Source organism: Corvus brachyrhynchos, unplaced genomic scaffold (assembly GCF_000691975.1).
Source record: "Corvus brachyrhynchos isolate BGI_N302 unplaced genomic scaffold, ASM69197v1 scaffold42, whole genome shotgun sequence".
In the NCBI taxonomy this organism is placed as follows: domain Eukaryota; kingdom Metazoa; phylum Chordata; class Aves; order Passeriformes; family Corvidae; genus Corvus; species Corvus brachyrhynchos.
The window spans coordinates 595,269-609,201 of NW_008237242.1; the positions used below are offsets into that span (position 1 = coordinate 595,269).

A 13,933-nucleotide genomic window follows, 5' to 3' on the forward strand; every position below is an offset into this window, starting at 1 on the left:
TGATTTGCATTTTGCTTAATTCCACTTATAGAAATTAATTAGTGTATTTTTGCCCTTTATAGCTTTTCTTCAGTTTATTTGCGGATACCAGAAAAGACCCTGCTCTGCTGAACTATACTGAGATGCTGCTTTATTTTGCCTCCCACTCTGATCCAGTTGAAGGTGTATACAGAGCATTTAGCATTGCTACTGGAACATATATTCGCAGAAAAAAAGAAGCTTCCCTTCCATGTGTGGTAAAATATTACAGAAAAATACTAGAGAATAATAGTAGTGCTGCCAAATTATAAATGAACTAAGTTTCTCTATATTTGCTTATCCTGAGTATCTCTAGTCCTTACAAGTAATCTCACTGAATTCATGGGAACATTGCATTGGTAATAATACTCAGAAGGACTCTTTCAAAAGTCTGGAAATTTGCTTGCCAAATAATAATGAAAGTTTAAGATACTTACTGGTGACTACTTCTTGTACTTACGAATGGTAGTAATTCTTTTGCTTAATCTTAGGCCAGCTGTCATTCCCTGTAGTGTGACTTACAGTAATATTATCTCAAGATACAAAACCTGATATTATTGGTGGTCTTACTTTATTTTCCACTGTGTTACCCACTAATTGGGATACTCAGACACATCTTTGTAGTGTTATTTCCAAGTATTTAGGTTTATCCATAAACCAGAAGGATTAATAATAGTTTTATACAAAATAATTTTTAAATTATTTTTTCAAACATGATGAATGTATTGTCACATCAAATTAAACTTGTCTTTTGAACATTATGAGTATTTCTGGAGTCTGTTGTTATTGTTAAAGTCTTAAAACTGCAATTAGTCCAATGCATGCATCAATTACTTAATATTGAAGTAAAAGTCATTTTTTGAGACTTAAATTATTTACCTGTACACACCTTGTAAAGAGGTTGCTGCTCCAGATTATAAAATGATTCATTGCCCTGTCGCAACCACAGTGACTAGCATTTGCCCAGAACTTAAAGTATGGTTCGGATCTCTAGAAACAGTACAGAAAAGGCATTATTTTACTACACAGGATAATCATATACATCTGCAAAATAGCATTTTATCATTTCAAATGACAGAAGTTATTATGCTTCCCTGTCTTTTATTTGGCACAACAGAGTTTTTGTACACTGAAGAGACTGAATAAGACAAATTCCTTTCCACGTTTTCTAGGAAGGAGAGCACAGAATGCTCCCAATTAGATATTGTGGACCAGTGCCTAATTTCCCATATTTCAGTGGAAAGTTCTAACTTTCATCTCACTGGATATAAAGCTACACCTGTTCTCCTTTTTTTCACTTTCTGCTTGGTTTAATCTGTTTTGTTGGAAGTTTTGTAATATATAAGTAATAGCACTGTCATTTTCATCTGTGTGTCAACAACTTCTTAAGGCTGCGAGTCTCGAATGATGGGGAGCATTTACCTTCAGCCAGAATTAACTGCTTCTCTGAGAAGAAAGAGATGTCCCATCTAACCTGAGAATTTCCTCATGCCTTCTTTCTCACTGGAGGCGTTGGCTCTGTGAATCTGTGCTATGTCTGATACATGTCTCACAGTGTATTAAACAGATAGATTGTGTGCCTAATTCACCTTGGAGTGTCCCCTCGGAAACCGAGGAATATCCAAGAAGTAGATGTTAAATTAATCTTGCTTATGTGGATTCTCTTTGACTTTATAGTTGTCTAAGCTGGTGCTCAGAATGACAGGACTGATGGAACATAATTTTAATATTTTCTTTTTTCTTCTGCCTTGTGTTCCTTGCCTATGCACCTAAACAATAATGTTGAATACAGACAAAAGACAAGAAAAGAAATCCCATTCCACTGAAGTGAATGAGTTTCTCTATAGGCTTTAGTAGAGCCAGCATTTCATTAAGGGGGCAAAAACTAAACTGTGCATTGATATCATGTCATGTTTGAGCGAAGCTCCATCAAATACACAGAGTCCTGAAGGCATCCAAAGTGGTTTTCAGGATCAAATTAAGAACCCAAACCGTTGTTTCTCTGTGGCTGTTTACATGTGAACTAAGTATTCTCACTCCAGGTACTGGAAATTTAGTAAATGTTGTCAGTGGAACATTCATCTGTGAAATATAAAGAGCTATCCAGCTCATCTCTAAGAAGTTTTACATCCTAAGTAGCTGGCTCATACGTAGGCACTTAACAGAACTGCACCTAATTTGTCTCTTCTCTTTTTTTTTGTTCTGTGCTTATAATTGTAACCACTTCTCATTGGTATCTGTCTACAGAAATACAACTGAAGCCTTCATGTTGTTAAGAGAAGCTCAGACACACATTCTTGAGACTTCTTTTGCTCACTTTGTTCTAAGTCTAAACAATGTTGTTATCGCTTGTGTGGGTCTCACAGTTCAGTGTAAACAATGCTGTGAGAGACAGAGCAACTTCAGTGCTGACTACTGTGTATTAAAAAGACTGTATGAATGACTCTGGTCCTCCTGTGCTCAAAATAAAATACATTAAGGCCCAAGGCACATAGCACAGGTGTGACTGAACCTCAGCAGTCTCTCCCTCCTAATGGGGAAAGAAATGGTTTGTTCAATTAAATGCAATTTCCTGTTGTTACTGGCTAGTCTACACGGTGGCATAACCTAGTCAAAGCATTGCTCACCTTCGTGAGGTCCTTTCTCATCTTTGTGCTCACAAATCTCTACAGCAGGTTTTTTGTTTAGTTTTTGGGTTTTTTTCTCTTTGAGCTCTAATATCACCACAAAATTACCTAATTGCTTGCTTAAAGTAAACTTAATTTTTCTGCATAAACTAGAAAATATATGTTTCTGTGGAGAGATGGTTAACTGTTGGCCAAAGCACAGTTCTTGCAGTGACTCCTTAATTTGGACTAGAAAATTCATACTGTTTTTTTCATGATAACATCCAGAATTACCCAGTTTGCTCCTTAAATAAACACAAAGTTTTTGGTATTGTAGTTTTAACTATTAAATATTTTTATGTTTTGTTGCTCTGAGAAATACTAGTTTTTCTGTGCAATGTTGGCCACATTTCCTGGAAAAAGCTGTTTATTAAATTTCTGGTAATGCCACTATTATGGATATTTCTGGACTCTCAGGATCTATTCCTCTTTCCTACAGTGTAGTAGATAATTTTGTGTGAGTTGATGATTTTTGTTTTGTAAGAACTGAAGTCTGGAAGTGTAATCCACTGGTTCTCATGAGTGTTTAACCTAAACAGATCATCTACTGACAGACTGTTTATTCCCAAGCATGATACCTGTGCTTAATTTTTTAGGATTCTTCAAGCCCCAACATACTGTCAAATGACAAGACTTTAATAGAAGATGAAAAAGAAGTCTTGAATTACACAGCTGAAGAAATTATTTCAGTGACATCTCTACTCAAAATGTTTCATACTGGAGGAAGTAAAGATGAAAATAATCATAGATTTAGCCCTCTAGAGAAGGCAGACAGCTATGATAAGGTAGGAAGAGTGATTCGAGAAAGGTTTTGTAGCTTGCATCATATGTTAAAAAAATATTTTGTAATATTTGCTTTTCCACAATTCTTTTAAACAACAAATTGACCACGTATTATTTTTACTTAAAGCATTTCATCAAGATGTACCAAGAATTAGGTGCTGAAGATCTGACACCCATTGCAGTTGAACTCCTTTTGAAGCACCCTTTCATGGAAAATTTGATCAACACATGCCAAGAATACAAACTTCCTGTAAGTATTGCTTTCTGGGACCAAAGACTTTGTAAGCACACATGCTTAAATTTGCATTATCCCAGAAATGTACATGTAATTAATACAGGTACTGCCAATTTGCCATATAGATCAGCTATACAGCCCAGCAGCTGTAGGGTAGATCAGATGTTTTGTGTCCCATGAAAATTCCATCCATCAAAGACTGTGCTGCATTCTGACCTGTTCTTTTTACGAGTGTTGCTGGCCTGGAGCTGCCTACAGGTTTTCCACTTGCTTTGTCCAATGAGGATTTGCCTGTCTCCCTATCCGTAGAAAGGAGTCTGGTTGAATTATCCTCCCAACAGGATCGTATTGCAGGACACTGTAGGATATGCGGTAGATCCTGTTCCATCCTAGGCCAACCAGGCAGCAGAAAAGGGCATGCAGAGGTAGTACAGGTCCAGGTATTCTTCCCTGTCATTCTCTAGTGCTTCCCTGCTGCCCACACTTATCTTTAAACATGCTTTAAAACAGTTGCACAAAAGGCAGATTTGGGCCAGAGAATCACCCTATTTAAGATAACAAGCTATGGCAAAAGTACTCAATATACATGGTGTAAGAAACTAGCATGAGAAGATGAGAGGATTCTTGCATGTGCATGTCCCACATCAGATATAAAGTCTTCATAGATTTTAGATGATCACCACCATAGTGTCCCGCAAAATGTAAATCTGAGTAAGATACATGATACTTCAGGAGTAACTTGCTATTTCTTAATTATATTCCTCACTTGTAGGATGTGAATTGCCCAGCATTTACTACATCACTCATAAGCTTTGTTAGTAAAAGATAAAAGAATAAAAGAATGTATTTAGTCAGTAAAATGAGGGTTAAAAATTCATTTGCTACAGTAGAAAGTTATAGAAAATGTAAGACAAAGACAATACAATCGAAGATTATAACTACAAATGGGTATCCATCCTGTCTATGTTGATGTCTCAGCCAATTTGGGAAGACAGATGCCATGTAATGTTAGGTCATTCCTCTCTTCCCTTCTGCATTCTTTCTTCCTGACTCCTTTTATTTAATTGAATACTGAATTTTCAGATTTGATTTTTTTCCAACCTCACTGAACTTCTTGTAGACCAAAGTGTTTTTAAACCAGCTCTCTAGATGTGTTCCACATCAAGAACTGTTGTTTACACAAACCCTCACTGACTTCGTAACATTTAACATGATGCAACCTCTTCATGAAGAACAAACGTGATGAAACCTAAATTAAAGCTTGATTAGGGTGTAATCAGAGTAAAGCCATATCTACATGCTTGGCAATTTACAGGGACTCTGTTAAAACTTTTTCGCACTGGCCAATAGCTGAAAATCAAACTCACAATGTCTATTCTTTATTAAAATTTCTAATCTTCCCTTACCATTTCTAGGAGGAGCTTTGTTACATAGCTTAAAGAGTAGACTGTAGTACATGTTTAAATTTGATTACTACCATAAATCACCTGTGTTATTTCTGGCTGGTAGGAGATATTCAGGGCAGTACAGTTATAAAAATTGTCAGCCTATGAGAAAACCTGTAGGATAGTGTATATGAATCTTGGCAGTAACTGAGGGTTTCAGTGCACAAGTTTCTATCCCAGAGGAGTTTCCCCATCTTATTTATATATTGGTATCATTCCACTTAAATAAGACATCTTTCCACTTATTTGGCAGGTTCCATTGATGCCTGTATCTCCTGACTCAACAGTTAGATGATACAGAGCTTCACTTCTCATTTGCAATACTTAACATTTCCTCTTGAAAAGGCTTATACTGACTGTATCTCAAATACAGTACTCTAGGGTTTCTGTATTTAACCCAGAATATTTCATTCCTTGACCGTACTGTTAAATACAGACTTTTGTTTTATTCATGAAATCAACACTCAGGTTTATAAAAAAAGTGTTATATTCTCCAGCAAACAGGCATAGAGACCAAGGGGCCATTCTTTTGAGTAGGTTACAATTCTGGTCTAAAGCATACAGACTCCAGGATGATTTTTCCTGTATCAATTCCATATTTGGGGAACAGGTGAACTTTTTTCTTTCCAAGACAGTATTTTTAGCATCAATTATTTTTGCAGAAATTCTCCTCAGAGATGTCTATAAAAATGAAAGTCAACCAAAGTGCTGTTATTTTGAGATCTTTTACAAGATAAATATAGCAAGTTAGGGTGTGGTTTCTAAAAGTTAAAATGTTTCTACTAATGCAGTCATAAACAGCAGAAAGTAAAATGTTTTGCTGAAAACTATAAAGGGAATATCTAGCTTACAAATTTTTAAATTTGAGTTAGGATACCTGATTCTTTTGAATCTTGATGACCTGTTCAATTTCAACCATTATTATCTGTCATATCTCAAAAAATATTTTTTCCGTGTGAGAGATATTGTCTTTTGCAGGGATTTTGTTTTCTCTGCCAGGGGGCTGGCAACATACTACATGATGATGATCTTTCTGTCAGCCTTAGTAAAAATTTCTAGAAATAAATAAGCCCAGGAATTCTATTACTTTTTCATCTTGTCTTTTCTGTTCTGATTACAAAGTTTTCTGGTCCTATCTAGAACTTTCAAGTGTTTACCATTATCAACACATTTTTTTCATTTATCAGATGAAATTTATTCCTTGAGAATAGGCAGCTGACACATAAACGTATGTTTATGAAGGCATTTCATTACATGCTCAAATTTTCTTTAAATAAATTTAATAAAAAATGAGAGAAGATTTTTATTAGATCAGCTGATTCAGATGGGAAAAGGAAGCAATCTGCTTTTTCTGCTGCGTGTGTTTGTCTATTTGGTTTGGTCAATTAAGGGGTTATCTACAGGGCTCATTATTTACTGTCACAGATATGGTAATACAGAAACAACCATATATTTTAGTAATTCTACATTTTGATAGTGATTAATTTAAAGGAAAAGTTAGGGATATATTCTGCTTCTATATTTCTTAATGCAATATTTTTTAATTTGGGTGGACTACATTCTTATAATTACTGAAGATAAGGTAGTTTGATAATTCAGTTTGTTTATATCAAAAATATTATGCATTGGATAAATTGTGTTACATTTCTTATTCTGCTTTCAAATCCTGAATAGCCCTTTTTAAAAAGCTCTGGTTTTGGAGATAGGGATGTCACATCACATTTCTATGTGTTTCTGTTTTGAATACATTTAGCACAGGCCCTTGCATTATGCTTGTTCTTTCTAAATTAATTGTCATAGTCATATGGTTATTGCTGTTACTGTTGGTCATTTTGTTAATCATTTCAGTAATATAATTCAGATATTCTTTCAGAGAGCAGTTCCATTGAAGCAGGATTGCTGTTAATGTATAGTTAACATGTCTTTATCAAATAACACTTATTAGTATGTTGAAGAATAATTACAAAACCTGTTTATACCCACAGCAGCCATTTAATATTACACAATTCAATGAATATTCAGAACTCCATGTATCATTTCACAAAGTGAAAGTGCTTCTTGTCATAGGGAGAGTTCATGCAGATTATACTAAATGCAAATTATGAACTGGACCATGTATCAATGCTTTGACATAAAAAGAGGACTGCTGTATCACTGTCTAGTCATAACCTGTAATTGTAATACTTGTGAAACCCAAGAAGCTTTTTTCATGTGGTGTTTTAAATGTCCCAGTGTGGAAGAAAAGGAAAATCTAACTCAGTGTTTAAATACCTCATTAAAAAAAGAGACCTATGTTATGCTTCTCTTGAGCATGTATCCCATCCCTAAATAGTCTTAGAAAATTTAATGGTACAGAAAAGATGTTGTTTCTTATATTAAAGAAATATAAATTATATGTGTTCATGTTAAAAAAAAGTAAGTTTCCTTCATTAAAGACAGACATAGTAAATCTGTTTATAGTAAATAGTAAAATCGTATAAAATCTCTCTATCTCCTGGTTTTTGACAGTATTTAGTATAACATTTGATAACATTTATTTTTGTCAAACTAGGATTGAAACTACTTTTTCTGACTCAATTTGCTGAAAAAGGCCTTCTTATAGTGAAGTATTTCCTTGAGTCAAAGATAAATATTAGTGAAACCTTCTAAAACTAGGGACTGGTAAAATTTTCTTTTAGCATAGTTTTGTATTCACTGAAATGCTTCTGATATTTTGCAAGTTTGTGAGGCATCATTACATTCAGGCAGCTCCTGCTTTTGAAAAAAGGCTGTATCTTCAAAATATGCACAAAATATATATATAGGACAATATGTATATAAAACTACTATATATATATAAAAAGTCTGACTGTTATTTATTCTCCAAAAGGAAAAAAAAGCATATTCTGACAATATCAGAAAATGCTAGAAAGTTAAATATTTATCTTTATATTGAACACTCAGCATGTTATTTTTTTAAACCAGACATTCCTTGTTCATCCTACTTACACATCCTACAATGGATAGTATTGCTGAAATGGGAAATGGGAAAGATTCTGCTAATACAAAATTATTGAAAATTAACAATTCAGATAATATAGTACAAAGAACTAAGCAGAAAATTAATCTGTTATGGGTATATATTATTCCAAGTGTTAGTTACTGCTTTTCTTTTATATCTATTTCCTGGAACTGTTAAGGTTCAGTCTGAAATATGACATATTTTTAAAAGAACCCTTAATTGAAGAATTTGCCTTTGTATGTTCTGAATAACATTTACTGGTTTACACAACAGTCTTCATACCTCTCTTTACCAATAATTTTAAGCTGATGTTTAAGATCTCTGTTTAAGAGTTGCATTTTAACACAGTGTCGTTTTGTAAAACCTCCAAAAGCAATGAATTCCTGTGGATAACATGAAAATATCATCTCAGTGATATTACAGCACCTCAGCTGAATGAGTTCTAGTGCCCTGCTGGAAGACATTATCTGTAATGTGGGGAATGTGTAATTTACCTCCACCAAAGCTAGTTTTTCACCATAATCTAGTCACTGGAAAGCTCACCCTATGGATAGACAGGTGTTACTACCGCAAGTTTTAAGGTGTCATTACTGCAGTTTTCAGGCTACAACATGAAATGATCTTTTAAAATTTCTTTTTTTCCTTTTCATAGGATATTACAGTCTTTCTCCAAAGATTCAAAGAAGCACAATCAACTGATGGGGAAAAAAACACATATGAAGACATCAATGTATGAAATGTTGTTCATGAACATTAAGAAATCTTTTTTCTCAAAGTCTGTAAGCAGTGTCTTACAAGTCCAGTCCTCTCTTCCATGAGAAAAGGTTTTTTGTTTATTGTTGCAAGAGCAAAATCCCATTACAACTACACATTTTCTGTTACTTTAAATAAAAAAAAAACAACAAAACCACCAACAGGGAAAGTTATGGTTTGCTCATCTTAAACAGTCTGATGATATTTTTAAATAAAATTAAACCAGTTTCTGAACTTTATTAGAGATGGTAGTGTGTTCATTAAGATTTGGTTTAAGAAAAGAATGTGTCCAATTCTTCCAAGTGCACTAAGATATCTATTCAGCTTTTGTTAGATAATTAATTAATTAATTTTTTAATTAATTAAATGCTGTAATCAGTTAATCTTTGAAAACATGTTGCAATTTGTAACTAATAAAATAAATGAAAACAGTGTTTTCTCTAAGATCAGGATAAACGGGGCATCATGTACATGAAAACGGATTGTTTGTTGACAGTGGAGATGATTAATCTTTGCCATTCAACCTTTCTATTTCTACCCTTGCATTATATCTCAGCTCTATCACCTGCTAAAAACCTGCAGGCTCTCTCTCCCCTGCAGGTGTGGGTGTCACAGGTGCTGCTCCCTGGCCATGTCCCCTCCCAGCATGTGGCCCCAAGCAGGCCCTGACGTGAAGCAGCAGGGTAGGCAAGCAAGCACTGCAGTGTTTGTGGCTCCACTGCTGAATCTGAGCATCACATCATTGGCTGAAATTCACAGCGAGGTTCCGCACAAACCTTCTCAGTTATCCAACAAGAGTCCTTTTTTTATTCACTTGGTGCATTCAAGGGCACCATATACTCCAGATGCATGCTGCAGATTTTCATGTGTGATAGGTGCTTGTCTAAAAATACCTATGGCACACCATGACACCTAGAGACTGTTGATTTCTGAGGCAGATTAAGCAGAGTCCTGCTCAAATATTCTCCTTACTTACAGCTGAAGTGGTTGTTTCTTTTTCTATATGAAGTCTGAGTCTACTGGCTTTCATGGAAGTTGTTACTAGGATGTTTGTGTTTAAATGTAGTTTTATCCAATTTTTCCTTTCTCTTGTGTCTATTGATGGCTGCTATAAGTCGATAGGAACTATTTTTTTTATCAGCCTTTGTGACATACATTCCAGAACGCTCTTTGTAAATAATTCCCCTGGAATTAAAAATGGAGATGCCTAATAAATTCTCAGTTTTCAGTGGTATTCTGGTATTAGTCTGATCTACAGTGTCAAGTTCCCTGAAGACTAAATACAGGAAAACTGGTAACTATGATTATCTGAACTCAGTATAGTCTATTTGTAGTCTGTCAGCTGCCCAAGATATTAGCATACCTTCAGCATTCTACCCTGCCTTAGTAGCTCATATCTGAACACTGCTCCTTCATTCTGGAGTATATTTTTTCTGCATTCAGCATTACCCTCATAAAAATTGCACAAAATGTTTAAAGGTTCTTTTCCCTGGTTTGATTCAGCAAAGTATTCAAACATATGATGCTATTTAAGAATACAAATAATCCCATCAAAGTCATATAACCCCTAGGGAACCACAAACCTTTACCCTTTGCTGAGAATGCTATCTGCACAGAATATTTTTTATATTTTAATATATCTTTATTACTTTTTAGCCAAGTATGCATGACACAGTATAGTACCCACATAACATTTGATGATGTTCCCTACAAGGTTTCTAGATTACCTTCTTGAGGTATAAAACAATTCTGTATCAAAAAAACAATAGCAGCATACAAAAACAGAGGAACTGGCATAGTTACAGTTAGACAACAACTAACAAACCAGATAAAAAATTTATCTGGCAGTAAATATTTTTTCAGATTTTTAGAACCTGATGTCAATAATGGCAGGTTTATTTCTTTGTTGATTAAAGACAGTCACATTTTGAAAGGAGAGTCTAGGGGTAGCAGATCAAAGCATCTATATGTGATACATGAATCTCAGAATAGAACCCAGTCAGCTTATCACTTCAGGCAAAAAATGGTATGTCTCTTCACTCTACATAGTTTGTGCTAACCACACCAGCACAGAAACAGATGTAACTTTGTTGTGCCCCCGCAAGCCATGGTAAAACCTCAACATCCTCGTTCTGCTTGTGACAACAGACTTTATGATATGCATACAAATTAATCTGCTTTGTTACCAGAATCATTTCTTTACATAACATGTACAATTTGGTTAGTTTCATCCCCAATATGTTTTAAACATCACATGTATATATTCATACAAGAATTTGGCTTTTTACTTTCCATATTAAAATATTACATGGATAGAAAAGAATTGCAATCTATTTCTCTGCCTTTTGCATGTTTCATAATCTTTAAATTGTTTCTTTTGTTACACTTTTAGTTTCTTATTTAAAAACAGCTTTAATTAGTAAGTGTTTAATTCTGACTTAGCATACTGGAGATCTCCATGAGAAAATAAAAAAGGTATTATTTTCAAAAAGCCTTCCCTACAGTTCATAAACCCAAGTGAAGGAAGAAGAAGCTTCAGCTACTGGAAATGATAAATTGCTATTTAAGTAACATTCTTCAAGTATTACACCTTTCTCATACACTGTTTATATATTTTACCTGTGGCTTAGAATGGGACATAAAATCATTACTGATAAAGTTTGAAATTAAGTGCAGATTGCAGAACAGTGTCAAAGAGTAGAAAGTGAAGTGGGTTGTATGAAGTGTCAAGCTTCATGCAGTGAGCACGTACTCCTCCATGGGAAAGTAAAGGTATAATATACAAAGCAAAGAATGTGCACCCTGACAATTGCAATGTATTTTTTCAACAGTTACTACTTGAGTATAGCTGAGTATCTCAAGAGTTATTCAAGAGATTTTGAGTTCCCAGCCCAGCTGTGACCCAGATAGGAAAGAGGTCCTTGTTTTTATGAAGGGGGAATGCTGAGTAGTTTTGCATTCAGATGTAGGAGGAGAGTTACAGTTATATCATGTTCAGCTTTTATAGCTACACTTCAAGCAGGATATTTGAAACTAAAACATATTCAGAGAATAATGTCAAGAATGATAGGAAATCATGTTTTGTATAAGAAAGTGTGAGGAACTTGGTCTCTTTACTTCACTAAGGGAAAATTTAATGGCATTTCAAATACCATTTCTACAAGAACCCATCTTCATTCTGGTAGACACCATCTAGATTCAATGGCTGGAACCCTTGGCTTCAAAATAAAATGCAGATTTTTAATAGGGAAGTAGATGAAATGTTGAAGCAACTAGCTAAATATGCCAATTTCCTCAACACATTGTTGTAAAATCAAGATGAGTAATTCTTTTAGACACAGTTTGTGACAGGAACTAAAAGAAGAATAACTGCCCATTTGATATTAACATATGGAGTTAAAAACTAAACCTGAAAGACTAATCTGGCTTTCAGTTAATTGTATGCAACATGCTCAATCCTGTTTTCACAGCCTGCTATCTTTTAATGTTTTATTTACTCCTTAACTTGACTTATGTCAGATATTCTTCTCTATGCTGCATAGAAAATGCCTTGCACGCTTTAGAAAAGATGCAACGAAGCTTATATTACCAATACTCTCATAATAATTAAAATTAATTGTATTTCATCCCTGCAAAAATCTTCTTTCAAAAAAACCTACAAACCAAAAGTTACTGCTGAATTAGGATGTTTTATATACTTTTATTAATTTGTATACAATCTCCCTGCATAAATCAATCTCAACATTTCATTCTCTGTAGAATTCAGGCACCATTATTAGTCTGTTTCAGGGCTATGATCCATTCTTTTACAGAGATACAGGAAGTAGAATACTTCCAGATTCTTTCCTCAGAAAGCAAACTCTGGTACAGGAAGATTCAAAATTTTGCAAGTAACCAGAACACTTTTATTTTGCTTGAAAATGGCTGAGTGTTGTCACATTGTCACCATAATAGCAAGAAAAGTTTCTCAATCTGCTCTGTGGTCCTTACCTCAAAATTTCCACTGAGCATGAGGTTCAGACATGCTTTCTTTTTTTATTCTTCATAAGTGAAGCCAGCTGTTTTGTTGAAAGCCTCTTAGCTCTGCTGAAATTTCTAAGTGTGTGAAGACAGCTTAAGAGAAGCTCTCCAAACCATTGAAAGAACAGAGTGATAAATGCAATCTGAAAATCAAGCACACTACACAAACTTCTTTGCAATGTTATAGTTATGAAATCAAAGAAACATTAATCAGAAAATTTCAAAAGTTGTAGTATTGTTCAGATTATCAGTAAAAATTACCTAGGTTGATACTGCTTTTATTATCTTTAAGAGATTCTATAACAACTATGCTTATTTGTAAGTAGAAAAGCAATTGAATTTAATTCCCAGTTTTACAAAATGTCCTTGACAGTGGGAAAAAAACCATTTTCTTTACAGTTTATTTTAAATATAATGTGTAATGAAAATTCTGCAGTTCAACATCTCATCATAGAATATCCCTGCAAATTCAAGAAGGAAGGTGCAAAAAGGTTGCCCTCTGAAAGGGGTAGCCTCTCACAATGATAATTGCTGAGAGCAGCTGTGCTGAAAAGAACTTGGGGATGTTGGTGGACATCAAGCTGAACACGAGCCAGCAGTGTGCCCTGGCAGCAAGAGCAGTCTTGGCATGTGTTAACAGGAACACAGCTTGCAGTAGATGGTGAAAAGTCATTGGCCTCAAGCAATTAGCACTCATTTACAGTGATGACTACAGTTCTGGACCTCCCAATACCAGGAAGACATCAACACTTACATGTAGGATGCTTCTCACTTGCATCCAAGATTTCATGTTAAAGACTTCTCAACTTCTTGGCTTCAGGAGCAATGCTTTGGACATTCTTACACTTCATAATAGCAGAGTTTTGATTCAGTAACGTAAAGGCTTGACAAGCTTCTAGTTCATGACCGTGATACGTTAACAAAAGTGGTTGTCTGTACTTTGTGAAAAACTTGTACTTTTCTTACACTATGAATGTCATACCTGTTAATTAAAAAGTAGCGGCAGGACCTG

At 34.7% G+C, this 13,933-nt stretch overlaps 1 protein-coding gene across 1 annotated transcript in view; it reads left to right on the forward strand.

Annotated features, from left to right (window-relative positions):
* SPEF2 (sperm flagellar 2) overlaps positions 1–10,135 on the forward strand; it is a 79,667-nt gene extending 69,532 nt beyond the window's left edge. Inside the window, exons 32-35 of the mRNA XM_017730187.1 lie at positions 63–236; positions 3,281–3,469; positions 3,595–3,717; positions 8,801–10,135. Coding sequence (XP_017585676.1) covers positions 63–236; positions 3,281–3,469; positions 3,595–3,717; positions 8,801–8,884 — 570 coding nt within the window. The 3' untranslated portion in view covers positions 8,885–10,135. The remainder of the gene's footprint in view (positions 1–62; positions 237–3,280; positions 3,470–3,594; positions 3,718–8,800) is intronic.
* The last annotated feature ends 3,798 nt before the right edge of the window (positions 10,136–13,933 follow it).